This window comes from Lathamus discolor, chromosome 1 (genome assembly GCF_037157495.1).
Source record: "Lathamus discolor isolate bLatDis1 chromosome 1, bLatDis1.hap1, whole genome shotgun sequence".
Taxonomy (NCBI): domain Eukaryota; kingdom Metazoa; phylum Chordata; class Aves; order Psittaciformes; family Psittacidae; genus Lathamus; species Lathamus discolor.
In genome coordinates, this window is record NC_088884.1 from 35167334 (window position 1) to 35188774 (window position 21441).

Genomic DNA, 21441 nt, shown 5'->3' on the forward strand with positions numbered 1-21441 from the left:
TCAAATGAAAAGTTTTGTTCAGAAAACTAGTTTACAGGAAACTTGTAGAACAAAAAGTACATTTGACTGAAATCAATAACGCATGATTTAAAAATGTCACCTATTAACACTAATTGAGTTTACTAAGAAAATTATACAAGTTTAGAAGAGGATCATGTACTTTAGAAAACTGGTAGCATATATTATTACTACTTCTCTTTCTCCTTTCATCTACACTGCAAAATCCTACAAACTAGGTTTTCGTGTAGAGCCAGATGACAAATTACTATCAGTTACTGGAACTCCAGTGATGTTAGTGAGGAAATATCAATGAAGAACAGCTCCGGTTCTGGCTCATTGATTTGAATTAAACAGTCAGAATTGGATATCATTGAGTATATGTTTATTCTATTAAATTCAAAATAGAAGCTAAAGTCTTCTAGAATCACCACGCTAAAAATGGATCTTTTTTCCTTCTTATTTTGTCAAGGCAAAGCTATAGCCATTTCTCATGACTAACAACAACAACAAATTACACAAACTTTTGAGCAAATACTGATTACTGCCTCAACTTCCAGGAACTAGAATGCAGATTACTAGTAGCCACAGATTATTACGAGTAGTTGAGTCTCAAATCACACTTCATAGAATCACAGATAATATTAAATAGTGAAACATACGGGAATAAAGAATTTTTAATATACTAGAAAAAATCATGATTAAGGAAGAATGTACAACTCAACCACGTGCAAGAGGAGTTAACTGCTGCAATATTCCCTTTCTCTCACCCAGCTATTAGCACTTTGTAGATTGTGGCTTGCCACCTTTACAGGCTCAGTCCCATACTCGTAAGAAAAGCAAAAGAATGCCCTATGTCAAATAGTTTTATCACTGTCTAAAATCTACAGTCAGCATTCCTCTCTCAATCTGGAAGCATCTTTTTATTTCACTAATTCTTCCACTTCTCTTCCCAGTGAAAATGGACGTACTTGCTTTCTGCAAGGAAATTAATTTCCTCTCAAGTGAATTTACAGTTACCTTTCTGATTAGGAGCTCTTATTACAGATAATGTATTTTAAGTTACTTAAACCTTAACCCGTTATAGAAATATTTACTTAAAGTCAGAGATAAGGCAATAGAACAACATCTCAGCACCAGAGCATAAATTTACTTTCCCAGAGCATTTTCTCACAATGATGTCAGGACAGCACCCAGGTACAAAAACACAATTTTAAATCAGCTGTGCCAGTGTGTCTGGATTACACAGTGCACAATGCCAGAAAGAACGGAGGAAAGCATTGGGAGCACTGCATCACAAAGAGCTGAAGGTAGCATCAGGGAATTAATCTGGGTTTTACCTGGGCAAACTGGGATGAGTCTCACTTTTAGTACTGACACTTGTAGTCTGATGCAAGTACCACTGGGTTAAGGAGGAGCTGAGTCTGGTGAAAAAAATATGGTGAAAAGAAACAGCTGGGAAAATGTATCTCCAAGTACATTTGGCCAGGAGATCTGATCTTCAGTCGCTTTGTACATAAACTTTATGCCCAATTCTTCTCAAGATTCCTGTATCAGTAACAGAGAAGCCTAGAGATCTTTGAGGGCTTTTTGAGATTTCTGGCCGAAGTTTAGGTATGCAATTAGGTAGACAAGATATCCCTCTGCAGGCTTTTGAAAATGCCCAGCTCTCCTTGCCAGCTACACAGAACAGGACCTTTGCTTTGGGAGGCTCAGTTGCATTTGAAGAGATGTGCTTGAAGCATACCATATTGATGGACTCAACTTTACCCTCAGTTGTTCTACAGATTCCTTCATGGGAAACAGAGTTTGACAAACAAGGCTGCTATACACACTCCCTTTTCTATGACAATTGCTCACAGTAAATTATTTAGAAAAATGTAAGTTGTTTTACTTTCTGATTACTCAACATCCTCACGGTTCAGCATTATACGAGGCCACACTGGACAATGAAAAATGAAGCTAAGTGGTCCAACTTCAAAACTAATTTGCAAGTATATGTGGGGGAGTTAAAGTGATATTTATTTGCCTTCCATATAAGAAATAGGAAGTTCCAAGAAACTGCCAGTTCCAAATTATAACAGTCAAGAAAATTGCATAATAAATAATGAGCCAATATGCTAAGCAAGGAAGCATAAAGTTGATGTTTTATTACATCGCATGCTGGGTAACAGTGTCACAGGTTGGGTTCCCTCAAACATTGTCACACAAGTAACTTTACACATTTAAAGTAGTCTCACTGAGCTTTCACATGCATAAGTTTATTTACATACGTCTGTATTGACCTTTTTGAGGGGGTGAAATAAAGTCTTAGTATTAAATTGTACTCAGATGAGTTAGTCTCACAGCATGCAAAAAGCAAGACTAGATGCTCTCATAGTTTCTTGCATAACTAAAATCTTTGAGATGGTAAATTGTTTGATGCTTTCAAATTGGTCAGGGTTTTTGTTGTTTGGGCTTTTTTTTTCAGTTTACGTGCTGAATTCACAATGGTACCATCCTGTTTAGCAGTCTTTTTCCTGAGCTCCTCAAGAAGTAAAACCTCAAAGCAAACAAGCAAACAAAACTCAAAACCAATACATAATCATCATAACTAGACCACTGACATGTAAAACTACAATAATTCCATGTCACAAACAGCACAAATTATATATGTATTTAATGGTTGCATCTCTATTTGAAACATCTGGAGAAATCTTCGAATAGGAGGTAGAGTCACTGAATTTAAGGCAAGTATGCAACCAACTGAAATACATAAATTATGTACTTAAATAAGATTATTTTCTTCTCTTAATCTTTAGTTTATTTTCCTTGAAAAATATCCGTATCAAAATTCCAAAGGTCAGCAACTGTCATAATTTTATCTTCATAGCCCAATTAAAAAAAACAAAAAACCAAAAAAAAACCAACAAACAATCTTACCATTAGTTTTGAATCAGTCTACAAATATTTTCTTAAATTTAGCAGCAGGAAAGAAATTAAAACCTCCTAATAAAGGCAAGTTAATAAGTTCTCTGTTAGCAGGGTGAATGAAAACCTCCCCAGAGTACAATATTAAGTAGTACATAAGGGTAGGACAGATAAGGTATCACTTTAAAGGGTAGCTGGAAATTGATTTCTGATTAAAACAAAACATTTAGAACCACAAAGGTCCTTTTCAGATCAGGAGCAGAGTAATTTCTAAAAGTAACATTTTTTTTTTCTTCAAATATGGAAAGAAAGAGAAAATGAAACATTTTTTAAAAATAATATTATTTACACACATAAATTGATACATGGATACTATATGTATATACATATAGTATATACATATATGTATGTATATACAGTATATGTATGTATAAATATGTATAAATAAAATATGTATGTATAAATATGTATAAATAATAGCTGGACTCACTTATAAGAGTTTCATTTCAGCTGCCATCTGTCATGAATTCACAATCATAGAACCATAGAATCATAGAATAGTTAGGGTTGGAAAGGACCTTAAGGTCATCTAGTTCCAAACCCCCTGCCATGGGCAGGGACACCTCACACTAAACCATCCCACCCAATGCTCTGTCCAGCCTGGTCTTGAACACTGCCGGGGATGGAGCATTCACAACCTCCCTGGGCAGCCCATTCTAGTGCCTCACCACACTCACAGTAAAGAACTTCCTCCTTATATCCAATCTAAACTTCCCCTGTTCAAGTTTTAACCCGTTACCCCTTGTCCTATCACTACAGTCCCTGACGAAGAGTCCCTCCCCAGCATCCTTATAGGCCCCCTTCAGATACTGGAAGGCTGCTATGAGCTCTCCATGAAGCCTTCTCTTCTCCAGGCTGAACAGCTCCAACTTTCTCAGCCTAAATACCCTAACAATACCTGTTACAAGTGAGTATTTTACTCATCTTTCTGTATCTATCCTTTTCTATCCAACTGTGTTTCTAGGCTAACATTTAAAACTATGAATCCTTAGAAGTGATGCCTCGAGAATAAAACTGAACTCTGATTCCAAAGAAAATATTTATGAAAGTACAGCTTTCCCAAGAATTCATTACTAATGAAGTTACTAAATCTGAGATGATGCAGGACTTCACCAAAGAAGTGGAAAATATTGTCAGACTACAAAAGAGGAGGAACACTAGATATCTAAGCGAATCTCAGGCCTATTGATCTGTTTGCAAAGATTTAAAATAATTTTTTAGTTAGGGAATGAACAACAAGTTTCCCATGAAAATGCAATATGGTACAAAAGACAGTGTGACTTGCTAAAAAGCTGTTATTCCACACCAATATTGTATTTTTCTTTAGTAACATAGCTGAACTGCATACTACATAAACGTGGTAAAGCTTCTCTCCATCAGGGCTCCTGTTAAGTATTTATCAAGTTGCCATACAGAAATTGATTTTCATAGCTGGCAAAAATAAGCATTATTACAAGAAAAAATGGTTTGATAAGAACTTGCAACAAGAAGTTGCTAATGAAGGTCCTCAAGAAATAGTCAGAGCTCATCCTATTTCATATAACCTTCAGGAGCCTTGGCAAAACCCCAGCACTCTGCAACAACACATGCAGGTGACACAAAGGTGGGAAGCATCAGTAATACAAATGAAGACTGGTAATATTAAGCAGGAAGAATCAAAGAATCAAAAAAAAAATCAAATCAGAATTATAAACAGTCAGAGGAAATGGGTATAAACTGGTCATAAATAGATTGTAGTTTTCAACAATAAATATGAAGCATCAGAGTAACAAAGTTCTGGTGTATAGCAGCAGCATAGCTAAAGAAGTTGTGTGGTCTCCCACAAGGCCCCTTGCTACAAATTTGGACCAGGTTACAAATGGAATAACTGCTACATGAGGTAGTTGCTGGTGATAGCAGTCAGCGAGACCAATTGACCAATGTGACACCTTCCAATTTCTTGTCCCCAGGAGAGTCACACTCATGCCAGCAGCAAGCACTTGAGTGTCTCATTGAGGTCGACAGCTTCCAGCAGCCCTTGGGGCTTCACTGGAGTCTCTCACATGCTTGGTGCTGCACACGTGCTTCAGCACTTCTCTATCAGTACAGTCTCTGGTGCGAGAAATTCCACAGTGTTTCTTTAGTGGAACATGTAGCACCAGCAGGATGTGTCCCTATCTGGAATGAAGAATATCAGCTGATCAGCATGCCTCGTAACACTCACTCTCTGATTTTGAGTCCTGTGAAGAAAGGAATTGCTTCCTTCTTACTTTGAAGGAAGAAGAGGTGCTAGAAGCACTTAGGGAAAATACACTGACATAAACCAGCTGCTTGATACAGCAAGAGAAAGGCTGCTTTCATTCCTTGTTTTATTCTATGAACCAGTTATTTGTTATTTGTTATATTGCTGCTTGAGGGAAGGCATGCAATAAAATTACGGCTTCCTAAGCATCAAAATGTCTTGTTAAGGCTTTGTGACTCATGTAGACCATAATTCAGAAGCTTAAGCTTATTGGTATGAGTGAATTCCCCATATGACAGTCCTAACTCCAGCTTCCAAAGAACAAAGCCAGAGAGAGCTGTAAACCCATTGTCACACTGGCATATGCAATATACTCCCCTGGGAATCTGTCCTCCATGAGAAACTACTCCCCTGTGTGGAAAAATAAAAAAGGATTTATGACTTAGCTGAATTGTGACCATAAAATGGGTACAGGAAAGAGGGCAAAATGATCCAAAAACACTAAAGTAAACCAGGAGACAGCCTAATCCCAGTTTTGCTATTGCTCTACTATATGTGACAGTCAGGCCTCAATTTTCCCCACCAGTAAAATGACAATAATGCAACTTCTTTTTTTTCAAACTGAACAACTTAGTAATTCACAGCTGAAAAATGAAGAGCAAAGAAAACCAGACGGATCAAGGAGCACTGAGAAAAGATACGACAGTGATCCAGTAAGACAGTTACGCTGTTGCGTAAGACTATCACAAAAGTCACACCCCAGTACCATAAGAGTGGGTGTTGGTGGATTGTTGCCTGTGAACTAGGACATTTGTCACTTCTGTATACTGACCCCAGGTCACTTCACTGAAAATTACTGCAAACACTAGAAATTCACTGAATTTCCCAACAAGCCCTGGAAAGAATTTAATGCTTTTTTAGTATTATTTTGCTGAAAACAATGAGTATTTTAATTCTGAAAATTAGCTGATTTTAGCATACCATGCATGCATACCAGTTTCTCTCTAAGTACCTCACATCTGTTGCATTCATGTGTGTGGTAGTGGGAAGTCCACAGCATGGGGAACTGGACAGATTGTTCTCATATACAAAACCTAAGAGGAAGGTTACCCAAAGCAATTCTTGTAACTGGCCCTCACTGTACTTACTGCACGCTGGAATTCAGTATTTTAGAGTCACCAGCAAAGGAACTGAATACATCTGAGATCCTTATCTGAATTTCTCCCTGTATTTGAAGCCTAACGAGACTGTCTTTAGAGCTAGATTTTTTCACCTAGCTTTCTTAACACTTTTGTCATGGTTTAGCTAACTAGGAATGTACTCTTAAGTCCCTTTTATATCTGCCACAGAACCTCCTTCTTCCAACAGGTATTCCTAACACCTGATGTACTAATTCCCATACCTGAAACATACATCCAGAGAAAGAACTGACCATAATTTCCAACTACACTTATTTCACAGTAGCAATAAATTGGATCTCTGAAAGACATAATTTGATATAGCATAGGGAGCAGAGGGAAGAGGGGATAGGAGGATAGTTTCAGAGCGATTTACAACACTGCAGGAAGTGCCAGTGTATGGGATTCTTTATTTTCACAGTGCTGTCAGACTGAGTAAAATGCACTGCAATTCAGAGGGAAGTAACAGTTGTGTATTTGAATGACAGATCCACAGACTTTTAGTAGTTTAAATTTGGTAGGTGGCTGTTAAGAGTGAAACTTACTGGAACCAAATGGACTTTTTATATTGCATGGGACAAAGCAAGATCTCCACATGCCACTGTTCTCCTCTTCAACTGTGATCCACTTTCCAACACAAAATAAGTAGTAGTCAAATGCTTCCACTACTTACGGGTTCTCTGAAAAACGCATTTTCATGTGTATGTTATGAACATATGTGAAAGCTTAAAGAAAATGGACCAGATGCTGATTTCATTTACACTGGATTAAATTTTGAAAGGCTCCAGTGCTTTTACACTTCATTTTCCACAATGAAACCACAGTGGACTTGACTACCATTTCTCCTGAAAGGAAACTGTACACCAGGATTTTTAGAGTAAATGGCATTGCTTCTGACATGTTTATCACTTCAGACTGAAGACAAATACTACCTTTGAAAAAGTCAAAGCCAAATATGAGCAAATATTTTCAGAGAGCAGGATACTGGTAATTCTTTATAGCTGAACATATAGGTAAAATACAAAAATGACAGCGGATGTTTACGGAAACAGTTTACAGCAACAATACAACAGGAAATAACAGAGACACACTCTTCCACCTAGGACTGCAGTCATTCCTCTTTCTTCACGTCTTGCCCCTGCTCGTTGTTTTGTGTCTGTAAACACTGTTGAAAAGCTTCCGCCTTGTCTACACAGGTGCCTAAATTTAAGTCTGTCAAACAATTTTATGGACTCCAAAAAGTTTTCAGAGGTTCAAAACAAGAGTTATATAGCTCAATGGTAGGAGCCCTCATAGGGCTAGCAAGCACAAAGTTATCACCTCTGTCTCTAGAAGTCCTTAACCTGAAGCACCATTACAGCTGCTTCCTACACTCTGAGTGCCCACTGCTAAACATCCTGCGGACAGGACACTAAACTGTATGGATACCTAGTAAAATCAGTAATTTTATTGTAAATGATGGATAAGATGGTACCTATTTCTAATAATTCTGGCAGGTGAATACTGTAATAAGTGGAAATGAGTGTCATAACAACTGCAACATCCATTAAAGTTCGTTTCAAAACTAGGGCCATCAGTACGCATTTACACCTGGGAAATAATTCCCCATGCACAGAATGTACAGTCCCCTATGCCCCTGACAAACCTCAGCCTCACTTCAAGGAGTTTCTTAGAACTTCTACTCAAAGAGACTGAGAATAAACCAATGTGATTCCAGTTGGACTCATGACCAGCCTCCTCCAGTTGTACTGGGTTTATTATAGACTTGCCCAGTTACCATGCCCCCTGTGGTTTCCGTGTGACTCTTTGGCCTTCAGTGACATTTCCTGGTGAGCCTTTTTCTTCTGACAAGTCAGGAAAGTTTTATCTTCAGAAAGTCTACAGCTTTGCTGACTGGCAGAAAGTCCTTTGACTTAAAGAATAAGCAGCACATATTTGTTTAGGGAATACAAAGGTTGGTATTATTGTGTTTCAACACTGCAGTAAGTAGCTCAGACTCCGTATGTATTCCTTGATGACAAAAACCAAAGGCTTCCTTTAGTACAGGGCTAAATTCCCACTGGGTTCATTCCTAATTGAGACCATGCTTAAACAGCCTGACAGGAGGTTTCCCAGAGCAATGAAGGTAAAATTCAACCCCTTTATCTCAAGGCTGCTGTTCTACATAAATACGCATATGTATTTGTATATATGTTCCCCTTCCTGCAGAGATAATAGTGGTGACATATAACCCCACTTGGACTATTGCACTGAAGTTAGAAAGGTGCAAAATTTCTTTGCAGCTATTTCAAAAACATTTACCCAGCTGATATAATACATGTGTTTTTTGCTGTGGATTTTGCTGTGAAATACAGATAAAGATCAATACAAGAGACCATTCAAAGATGCTGCAAGGCAACTGTATCTGGAAATGCCAAAAAATAGTAGCAACTACAAACTAAGGATGCTCCAAGCGATGATAATTTGTGACCCTGCGCCAATACATAGAGGCGCAGATGAAAACAACTTGTCCCAAAGCTGCTGTTGGGGCTCTGACATGTTTATCTATTTGGCCCACATGTAGCTGTGTCTTCTAGCACTGACAGCTCCTGCAGGTTGGCAGGTTTTCAAAAACTTGTCAGCCCTTGATAGCATTCCTATTCCTGCAGAGATGGGTGGGTCACGCTGTGGATTACACAGTGATAATAGTGCTGACATATAACCCCATGTGCACTGTTAGCAAGCACAGGACTTAGAGAAAGGTGCACCATTTCTTTGCAGCTATTTCTTAAATGTTTACCCAGCTGACAAGATTCTGTACTTAGTTTAAGGAGTAGAATAACAAAGGCTTTAAGCAAACTCACAAGAAAATTCTATGTATCAAAGTAATCTTCCCAGCAGTATCCCGGAGCTTAGGATTCCTACAGAATTTCTTCTCCTGTTTTTCAGCCTCTGATGCTATTCAAGATGTTTGTTTTACACTGCACTTCTACTGGTTATGGCATAGCTGTCTTCAGATTTGTCTTCCACATTTGCAATGCCCTGATAAATGTAGGTTGCTGCTCTTTCCTGCTTTCTTTTGCTGAATATCTTTATTTTGCTCATATGAAGGAACCACAAATCTTTCAGTTTACAAATAGCTTGCAACACTTGTCAGACATGTAAGGATCTTTCAAGAAAAGACTATGGCATTTGATAGTCCCATTCCTGCAATAGGAGCTAAAGGCTTCTGCTCAGGACAGCTCCACAGAAACTATATCCTTGTTACAGAGGGTTGATTATTCTTCACTAAGCTTTAGATATTTGTAGGGTGCAACCATTTTAGCTTTCTGCATCTGTCTTTTGTTCTGGACAATTTTCCTATTATACTATGCTACTTACTGTTCTTTTATAACGAGGTTTGCAAGCACTGGAAATTGGATGGATTTTTTCAGCCTGCCAGCTAACGAAAGTTTCAACCAATTACAGAAGAAATTGAATAAAAAAATACAATGATTTAAGAAATTGGAACTCCAGGAGAACTACTGATTTATTTCATCAGGAAAAATATACCAGGAAATAAAGCCATAACTTAATATATGTAAGTTAAATTAACTAATTTAGGTAAATAATTAGGTTGCAAAAAGGAAGTTATGAAATTATATGTATGTATACATTGGAGAAGGGAGCAGGATACCATGCTTTGGATGTTCTTTGAATACTATTCCAGAAATGTCTCAAAGCATCAGACATAATTTATAATCATCAGACATAATATATCAGACATATATTCCAGTATAATCTTGCCAAGTAATTACATTCACAAATGAGGATTTTCTGACAGTAACTGGTTGGCTTTTTGAGGTATTGTGGTTCCTAATATAGCAAATATCTGAAAGTGAGACTTTTTATAAAGTAATCTGAATCAGTATAGAGCATTCTACAGTTAATGTTCAGAAACCCCCAAACTGAGCAGAATCCTGTATTCTAATTTCAAAGCTCTTACCACTCTCTTACACCCTCAACTTGCTCTCTTTTAACCCTCCTTCCTCAAAGACATTAAAAACATCACTTATAGGTAGAAATTTAACATTCTAATCAATTACTTCTCATTTTAGCGGCTGTGCACGAACAGATTTCTTTTCCAGACGACTCTTACTCCAGAGTACAAAGGACACACTTCAGACCCTTGTAGTCCTAACATGTGTGGTTTCCTTGCACCGGGAAAGCCTGGAAGCGAGCTGCCTGGCCTGGCGCCAACACAAACCACAGTCAGTCTAAACACAGCACCGGCAAACGCTACTTTCTGACACTTCCCTGCTACTGGAGAGTATCCTTTAGCATTGAAACCTCATCAGGGACTGAGATTTATAACGCAACCTCCTTCATCTCATCTCTTCCCTCCATGGACAAGTTTCTACCATCACAGCACAGAGAAATGTTTGTGTGGTATCATCTCATGCTACCTGGCGTTTACCTAAGAGGAGAAGTTTACATGCTCACAGAGATCTTGGAAATCAGCACACCAGGATGCTTTGCAGAGTTTTTCAGTTAGTTTTAGCTATTTAAATGACTTTTTTCCTCAGTGTTTTGTCTGAAAAGTTAAAGATGACATGAATAGTTAAACTAAGACGCAGAAGTATTTGAACCTGCAGACAATCATTTTAGTCCAGATATGCTACTGGTTATGGATTTTATTCCCTTCTTTCAGGTTACCACAAGTATCTCGGCATACATTCTCCAATCAGCTTACTAAATGCAAGCTTTCTTTTCAATGTGAAGTGAGTTTTTGCTCCACAATATCTATATTAAATGGCACTGTCTGATTGCCAGTATCTAATTCTCCTGGCTCAGTCTGTGTTCTGCTCTTCTTGGAAAGCACAATGTCCATAGTGATCAGTGGTGGTTTGGCTAAAAGGAAAATGTTACCAGCTTGGACAGAGGGGCAGATCACATAAGGTGTTACCACCTCCAGGAATCTCTAAACCTATCAAGCCCTGCTGAACGTAACAGGAGGTGACAGCACTCAGCATCTCTCAGCAGATAAGCAGCATCCCACAGAAACAGAAATCTGCTTTTCACACACACACACACACACACACACACACATGATTTGTTTCCTACAGAAAGCCTATGCCAGAAATCAATCTGCAGTCTGAAAATCTGCAATATGAATAATGCTGTTATTAATGCAACATACTGAGGAAGTGCTGGGTTTTGAGCAAACTGCTGAGATGGCAGATGCGAGAGAAATGTCTGATAAAGCATCCCAGGGAAGAAATTTCCTGAAAGTGGCATATAGAGCATTGCAGAAGTCAAAATAAGAAATAAGATATTCAGCCTGGTACTTCATCCCTTTTTTACAGGAACAGCAAGTGTTTGGCTCAAACATGTGGGGCAAAACATTCTGTTGTCACACTGGCTAAGAGCCTGTGCTGCAGTCGCATTAATCCAGGGTCAGTTACCTCTTAAGAGCGGACAGCAGAACACAGTAATTTAAAACCTCCTTCTGCTACTTAAAGAAAATATCACAAACACAGCTGAGAATTCAAATTTTCTTCAGTAAGTAGCCTATCTGGAACAAACAGGAAAGCAGTTTTCATGTGTGTTCCTGTACAAGCATCTGGTTTTTACACAGAGCAGTCAATTATGCTTACAAAAGCTCCAGTTCATCATGTCTGCTAGAAATACTGAAGGCTAAATTGCCAGCCTATTATCTGCAGTTAACACGCTGTCACAGGGCATGGGCAAGGGAATACAGTAGACCCCAGTGGAAGCTTCTCCTATCACTAGTAATTCTTGGTATTAATACAAATGTTAATATTAAAATTGCCCTAACATTTTTACTATAATTTAAACCATCCAAATTGCTCTGTTTAATATCACTGTAAAGTAATCCCAGTGATGCCAAGAAGCAAGCAAAGAGCTGTCTTCAGTTACCTTCTTTCAAATGCTTTTATTTGAGGAGGGTCACCATGAACAGAGAAACTAAGAAAATTCAGCTACATTTTTGTCTATTTGCTGATATTTTGATGCTACTTTCACACACTGCAGGGATCATCCAGGTATGTTATCCTTTGCAGGGCATCAGTCTCATAGAAGGTCATATAACATGAAAACTGAAATTGATTTAAAATAATCTGTATAACTATGGTAGGTGAGATTATGAAATCCTGGTACACAACACTGCACAATGAATCTGACAATGAAGGAAAAAGAGAGAAAAGAGAACAAAACTGAACTTATGAGATGAACTCTGTGGAAAATAAACTGACCTTCTTTACATTTTTGTTTAAATCAACCAAGTTGAGCAGGAAGATGTGGTCTTTAGCCCCGATCAGCAGCCGGCCCCTCTCCTCGTCTAGCAGCAGGGTTCGAAAATCAAGCCCCTCAGCTGAGCCCAGGAATGGGATGCAGCTGTTTGAAAGCAGCAAGTCTGTGGGAAAAAGAAGAAAATCTTTATAATCAAAATGTTTACATGTGACTCATTGGTGTCTTTTATAAATATATGCAACCAGCATGGAGTATGCCGGTGAGATAACTGCAGCCTTAGAGCGTGTCTTTCCAGGGTCATAATAAAGTTGCTGTTAATCTTGATTTTCTTCAAGGGTTTTTATTTCCAAATTGGGTAATATTTAATTTCAGAAAACATCTTTCTGTATGAAATTTTCTTAATAAATTATCTCTAAGACATAAAGGAATTAGAAATTGATCAGAAATTCGAAACAAATATATATAAGTATTTATAGATATAATTACTATGCTTAATAAAGTATATGAATAAATAAGCATATATACATTAATGTATATATATAAATAATACACATACATGTAAGTATACATAGTAAAGAAGAACTGGAAGAAGGTTACAACCATAAGATGTACAGAAAGTTCAGTACAAGGTTTAATTTGTCCATTATCTAGTATTAAATTCTGGTGGCAATATAGAGATTAGCTACAATTGAATTTTCAATTACTATAGTTTCAATTGAGATAAGAATCAACAGACATTGAGCAGTATATCCCTAGGGCACAGTAATGAAATGAAGGCAAGAGGGAGGCAGGTTAAGCAGAGCATCCGGTAGCAACGCCTCTAAGAACTTGAGGTCTTTACTTTCCTTACAGAGGTGGCTGTGGATGGGTGTTCCTGCATCCTTGCCCTCTCTGCAGAACTTTTCCCTATTAAAAGCACAAATTTGACACTTAAGTTTTCCTATGATTTAATAGTGGTTTCCAATCCCTTCCAAAAGGTAATTAAGAAAAACATGCTTCTTCGTGAAACTAATGAAAGAATCTATGCTTCTTTTGTATAAATGCTAAAAAGCTGTAAAGTAAAAAGCTCATAACTTTCTGCATAATGAATACTCTGTGGACATAATTCAGGACGAAGGCACAAACACGTAGAAAAAAGCACAATGAGAGTTTAGTCTTGTTGGGTAGTAATTAATTTGGGGAGAATGAAATTAAACATATGAATCATCTCTTCCATAAGCAAACTCTCCAAGCTAAACTATTCAGAAATCTTTGGACAGAAATTCAAATTCTGTATTTAACCGAACATAAAATTAAGGTTATTTCCACCTTCCTGGCACTGGACAATGTATCCTTGCTGTTAGAGAAGCCAGAATTACAGTACAAGTTATTTACACTTCCTGATCATGATCAAAACCAGGGCTAGTATTTTGCAGAGAAACTCCTGAATGAAATTAAAAGGGGAAAAAAAAAACCCAACCCACAAAAACAACCCCAAACCAAACCAAAACTTTTTTATTGAAGGTCTCTCCCAAAGCATGTGACAGGCAAAGCAAAGATTAAGCCCTGTCACTGGCTAACAAACAGCACCATGGGAGAAAAAAAATATTTTATCATTATTAATCTACCTGGCATATAAGCATGACAATTATTTTTTGGCTCAGTCAGTTCTACTTAAGCTTGTGTGGTTTTGTCTGGCTCGCTGCTGAATATTGTTATGGTACAGTCTGAAAACAAATTGTCTTGTATTGCAGCCTCTATTCCCCTAGGTGAGATTTATTTGGCAGTACTTTGAAATTAAATCTTACTCCACACTGAAAAAATCAAATCCAACATTAAGCACTACATTACCTTACACCAGAAGGGAACATCAGGGGATTTTTCCTGAAGTAGTAACACTTTAAAAGACCTGCTTATTAATTAACAGCAAGATCACTTCAGAACAGCTTAAGGTTATTATAGTACCATGCTAACCAAAGTCCCATTCAAACTACTTTTTACACTAGAGCTGGCTGATAAACAGCCTGGCTGAAGAACAGCCAAGCCAGTGTAATAAATACAAATTTTAAAAGGAAAAAGAAATACCCTCAGAACACAGAACATCTGAATCTTTGCTCACTCCACTAGTTTGCTATCACCCAAAAAGAAATAAAGATCTCCTCCTGACCCTTGTCTTTACTGGGTTCTCTCTTACAGGACAGCCACTTCTAGTGAAACTATTCATTTTTGTGTGTGTGATGTAGATGTTTCTTCATTAGATGTCATTCTCTGTAGAAACCTCCTCCCTTGTTTTTGTTTTTTTTTTTTGTGACTGGAAATCCTTGTTAATGGTTATGATGGAGCTATTTACTAGGAAAAGGTTCTCTGGTGCTGATCACAAGAGGTTTTAGCTCCCAGGGACTACTCAAATTCTTTTCAGCTGATTTCTAAAGTACAGCTGAGCATTGCTGGAGCACATAATTTCTGAGCAAACGTCTTTCTCTTCTCCACCCATGACATAAGAGCTGGCTGGATTACTAGATTATCTGATTTACTGTATATAACAAATGCCTTATAAATTCTGCACTCTATATTAAATCCCTGTTTAACAGTTCTGTATCCTGGTTAGTACATAGAACGGAGGGAAGAGGAGGAATACAGGATCACAATATCTAATAATCATTCATTCGCGTCATTAACACCAATAAACACGAGAGATTCATGAATTTCATGAGCTACTGTATTTCAACAATCCATATCACCCTGTTACTTTGAAATCTCTTCTGATTACAAGCTTCCAGTCATATCACAGTGCTCACCCGTGGGACATGAGTAAGACACAGAATATGAGGGAAAATTCCTTCTCATCTCCAGCCACATGAATTTGATCCAAGTAAGGATAAATGATATGCTTGTGCAAATGCTTTAAAGCACTTTCACTGCTTAGAGTCATGCAGTCCATGGACCTTTGCAAGTGTGTTGGTTGCCAAAAATATGTAGACCTAATTCCCCACATACCTAAAAGGAGATGACCGCGTCTGCTCTCCACTTCTCATTTCCTTCTTATTCAGAAGGAATGATCTCTGCAATGACCATCCCAAATGGACATTTGTCATATGGTGCTTAACGCTTCTTTTATTTCTCAGTAAAGAGCCACCTAGGACAGCTACAACAGGGAGGGAAAAGGCTGTCTCATGACTGAAGTGGCCAAGTGGGAACGAGCCCTGCCTAGAGCCTTGTACAGTCATCTGTTTCACTGCATCATAAAGAAAACACTTGTAAAATGTTCCAGATTGAAATGACAGCATCGAACACCGATTCCTTACTGACGCAAATGTCAACATAAGCTGCAAAGTGGTGAAGAATCAGGTTTGGTCAGTTATTTATTAACTATTGAAAACAGCTTGGAAAAAAGACGCTGAACACAGCCACTGGTAAGATTAAAACTGAAACATGACATAATAAAAATTTTCAAATAAATATTAACAGATAATTGATTAAATTACAGCCAAATAAATGTTTTTATTCCAGAAAAGAGTCCAATTTTATGGATTGAAATTGCCCTTCAGTGATGTATATTTAATATCACCACGGATATAATACTGGACAAAATTGCTATGAAAAGCACATTTGCCCAATGGTTTCCAAGCTTAGAGAAAGCTGTTGATTTGAATTACTGCATCTCTGTAGCCAGGCTAATCTAGAAAGAGCATTCTCACAATGCACAGAAACAAAGCTAGTTACAGGGATGGTTTTTCATGAATACATGTTCAGTGCTAAATTTATAGTGCATATCTGCTGGTTTACTGAAAATTAAATACTTTTTTTTTCCAGTCTGGCAACTAAATGAATATTCAACAAACTCCCTTTCTGGGTTAATATTTCACTGCTGAGTGGTGGAAGCTGGAATAGTGACATTTATTCATTTAGAAAAGTATCTCAGTGGACTTGGCTCACAACAAGATCATTTCTTACTCAAATAACCTCCAGCAGCAGAGCCATGGCATAAATGCTTCAAATGAGAAACTGTCATTCTGTTCTGATAATATGTCTTTACATTTATACAGCACATTTAGACTTCTTAGCCTCAAGTCACATATGTGGTGACTGTAAGCATGCAGCAACCTGGAACCGCTCAGTTGAGACTCAGAATTGCCTTTGTGGCTGGTCACTGATATTTTTGTAATGATAGGCCATGCCGAAAGTGGCAGAAAGGGAACTTCTCAACCTGTTTCAAAACTTCTACATCTAATAACACCTTTGAATTACTCTGAATTTAAAGGCTGTATACACATAATACTGTAATTTTCAGATACAGTAAAAAAACAGACGCCACATTGCTTTCCTCTGGATGGGAGCAAGTCCTTTCACGTACTGGAAAATACCTGTGACAATTTACATGGGTTATTGTGTGAATCCTCAACTAAACTTTTGAGATAAGGAATGCCTATATAGCAAAAACACAGAAATTTACTTGATTCCTAAAGTATTCCCAGTTTAAAAGATCCACTTGATCTCAGATGTATTTGTACAAAAGCAAAGAAAATAGCTCCAGTCTACTACTAGTCTCTGTAACATACTGCAAGAAGCAAGTTGTATTTTGTTTAGCTGCATCTCACCATGGACAATGATTGATTGTGTGTGTGTGTGATTTATTCTGCATGTCACATGGCTCTCATTGTTATACAAGGAATTTTATTTGGCCTGGAGAAAACTGTCATATTCATAGAATCATAGAATCTACTAGATTGGAAAAAGACCTTTAAGATTAAGTCCAACTGTCACCCCAGGATTGCCAAGTCCACCTTCATGGAACAGCAGAGCCTTTCCAAAAGCCTACGCATTACTGGGAACAGAGAAAACATGATTCCTTGCTTTTACAATATTGCATCAAAATCTTGGTTCTTTTTCTGAGTAGCCCCCAAAACCACCTTTATACACCGTTTGGGAGTTAAGCTGTTACGTTCCTCTTTTAGGATGTAACTGTTCTCCAGAAGGGTATTACAGTCAAGGAAGTTGACACTGAAAAGAGAACTTTCCCAAAGATTACTCCAAAATTCAGGAATCGTCTTCCACATGCATTTCAGGGCATTCTCACATTTGCCTGCTCAGCAATCAGCAAACTTACATTTCCCACGTCTCTATTTGCAAATACTTTTCTGATAGAAGTCAAATACTTCAGCATTTTACAACCCAAAAAAATCATAAATAATTAAAGCAGCTCAATTATGCACGATGCTCCTCAGACCTTCATTACAGGCAATTGTAACTAAGCAATAGCTCTCTTGACACAGAACTGTGAATTTTTACACTGTTCATCAAGAAGGGACAGATCATCTTATCTTCATATAGCTACTCCACCCATTAAGAAGAAAAAAAGGAGAAAGAAAAGAAGAACCAGCCTCATGCTGTAAGGTCTGATTTTCTAAGTAATGCTCATGTGAAAGGATGTGCTTCCGCAAGATAGGAATTGAGGGTACTGCAGATTATTTAATTTATTTCTAAGCAGGGGTTATAATCAGCCTACAGTCCTATCTTTGTGTGACTCAATGTTTTTTAAATGTGCAAAACCAGTAATACTGTATAACAAAACAGGTAGTTGCTTACCTCCAAAAATGCACCCAGGTAAAGTATGAACTAAACAATTCTTGCTTATGTTTATAGAAGTGTATTTTAGTTGTGTTTTAGCTGCAAATAAATTCAAATAGTGAAAACAGCTGCACAAATAACCTGTAAAGTGTTATTACTGCTGAGATGATTAAGAGCTGCTTTGTGACCTCATGTTATTACTGAAAAAATGCAAAGGCCCAATTCACAAACTTCACAGAGCCAAACCAAACAATTAACTTTAGACAGCACAATTGAAAATGTATCGAGTGAAACATCTGTTTTTCTGAAGAAGACCTAAGAGTGCAGATTTGAACAGGTTCCCTTTTCCTAAGTAGTTTATCTTTCTTGCAAAATTGCCAAAGTAAGCAAACTCACTGTTGTTTCCAAGGCAAAATTGAATCACTTTTTCTTCCAAGTGATACTGTGGATATTTAAAGCATATGCATGACAAATGTAATTCAATAAAAATGATTGGCAAGCATATGAACTTTGGTGATATATAGATAATCGTTGGCATCTCATTATACATACCTGTCCATTAAGAATGCCTGGCACATTGACAGACTTCAGTAGTACCAAAGCTCCTCTTTAAATGAAAGGTGAACATACAAACAATGCATTCATCATGTCTACTTCATCCTTTTCAACTGTCACAACCAAACATATCTTTTCGCCATTTCTCACAGGTCATCAGCCAGTGTAATGGGTAAATAATCTGAATCATTTAACTGAAATCTATTTTCTTCCACTTTAACCTTACTTCAAATTTCCTTCAAAGTATTCCAACAGTGAGAGGATATTGCTCTCTAAGAGCATAAGACATTTTCCTTAAATCTTTCAGTGACCCAAGTTCCAAGCAGCTGACAAAACTTCTGCTCTGTTCTGAGGGAGATGACTTATAAACTTACCTATTCCTAAAACTATTCTGAAAACACACATTACTAACTCCATAGTCACAAACAGCCTATTAATTTACTGACCCTCAAAACCAGCAGCTTTAAATGAACCATGCCACACTCACTCTCTCTAGCTAGAATCTCAATTCTCATATGCCTTGGAGCAACTCAAAATAAAGTAATTTCATTCATGCCTTGGTTAATCATTTCCCAGCCTTTTGTCTCTCCCAATCTACCACCCAATCAAATACACAGAAAGCAAGAAAGTGCTGATAGGTTTCAGCTGAAAATATCAGCAAAATCCTCTTTGACTGGCTTATTTGATAAAACTGAGTTAAACTCACTGATTGTGAATCAGTCTTATTGCTCCAACTACTCTATCTCACCTCATCAACCCTGCAGCTACCTTTAGGTGTATAATCATATGACCTGCAATCAAAAGGTATGAATCTCATGAAAGCATAGCTGTGAGGAATGAAGTGTGGAGATTTGTTTACATTCTGAGGAAAAGGCAACATGAACAAAATGCACTGACAATGGGTTGCGCTTAGTAGATGTCTAGCATCAAAATCATCTTGGGGATCTAGGACTTTCATTAGCTTGCATGAATAAACACACTCCACTCCAAAGCAGTGGACTCTTTGTTTCCTACTTGGGTGGAGACAGTTCACTTTGCAAGTACATGCAGGTGTTAAAAATGTAACATAGTGATCATATTTGGCACTTTAAAGCACACAGCTCTTCATCAAAGTATGGTTCATAAAATTATATGCAGTGCTATCCCTCCTTTCAAAACAAATTACTGTCATTATGTTGCACTTGCCTTCAAAATAGCACCAACCCTTCATTTTGGGCTTGACTTTGCTCAGAATGATGCAAAAACGGCTAGAGTGTTTTCAAGCACCTGTACCTGCAGTTTTCAACTAACTGCAGCTTAAGAGAAACTTCTGAGAACATGATATTCTCTGGAGATGCACACAGCATCCTGAGGACAGACAGAGGAGCTTTTTGCTACAACTTGTAGCTTATATATCTCTGGCCAGATAAAACAACAGCAGGTTGCGCTGTTTCTTCCACCCACATTATCAGGTAGCAGCTGTACATAACACCACACATTTTTAAATCCTTGCTCAGCTTTTGCTTTGTCAATTAAATTCCAGCATTAGGAAGTAAGAAGGACTCTTTCACACTTGGAGCAAATGAGAACTTTGGTGTGGATTTCAGAGTCCGGGATTTAAACCTGCAAGGAGTTTTCTCAAATAAATCTGAGGTATAATTGGCTACAGAAACTTGGATTTGGTTCAGCAGCTGCTCTGACACTACAGATAGGTGCTGACAGATTCCTCTGGGACTCACTCACTTTACTCAGACCCACTTACTCAGATTGTGCATCTGACACCAGTACTTGCTCCGCTGAGCCTACAGCTGTTATATATGAAAGACATCAGTTTTAAAATGGTCAGATACCTTAATAATACTTTAACGTTTTTTCTCACCAAGTTCAAACGTATTTGTCAGCTTCCTAATAAGCATAACGTTCATAACAAAGTAGACAAAGCTTTCATGCTAAAAGATAAGAGACCTTGAACTTCAGTGCCATGAACAACTGTTGTAATAAGTGTTAGATGGCATAGGCCTGAAAAACACATTAATATTGACACTAACAGCCTTGGGAAAGATACTGAGAGCATAAGCTATTCCTGAAGAAGGCGAGCTGACAGTGTAGAGTCAATACCAAACAGATTTACTTTCTTAGTTACTTCATTAGTGCCTCTATTTTCAAGAAAAATCCAGATATGTTGCCTATCATTGCTATTATTGAAAACTATCTGCAGTTTCTATACTAGTGTAATCAGATCCTACACACCAGTTATAACCAGTTTCCATGACCAACACAGATTTTTACGGAAATATTCAAAAGGTGCACATCCCACCCTTTCCCTCCCTCTGCATGCTCCACAGACACATATCCCATTTGTTCTTGCATCAAAACTTGGAGCCAGACCCTCAGTTTAACCACTGGGACCTGCAATAATTTTATCAGCTGAGGATCTACACCCAAGTGTATAGCAAGAAGCCATGGTGGCCATTCTTCTCTTCAACTCCAAGTATGGGACCAGAGTCCTCACAAGCTATATGGTCAGCATGTAAAGCTAAATGAGATACAAAGATAAAGTCCTAACTACTAACAGCATATGTTCTTGCCAAAGGGTCTGATTAGAGCTGGAGCTGGTGCAAGAGAAAGGGCAGACCCATGCATCTGGGAGCAGATGAGGGAGGAAAGAATTGCATATGTGTACTTGGGGAAAAGGGAGCAGGGAGGTATATGTCCTCTTTCCAGAAGCTGCAAATTGTTATGTTGGCTCAGCTGGTGTGAAAC

At 37.9% G+C, this 21441-nt stretch overlaps 1 protein-coding gene across 5 annotated transcripts in view; it reads right to left on the minus strand.

Moving 5' to 3' along the window:
* SEMA3D (semaphorin 3D) overlaps positions 1-21441 on the minus strand; it is a 145850-nt gene that overhangs the window by 69751 nt on the left and 54658 nt on the right. For all 5 annotated transcript variants that reach the window (XM_065667276.1, XM_065667292.1, XM_065667304.1 and 2 more), the window contains exon 3: positions 12600-12760. In XM_065667276.1, the coding sequence (XP_065523348.1) occupies positions 12600-12760 (161 nt within the window). The remainder of the gene's footprint in view (positions 1-12599; positions 12761-21441) is intronic.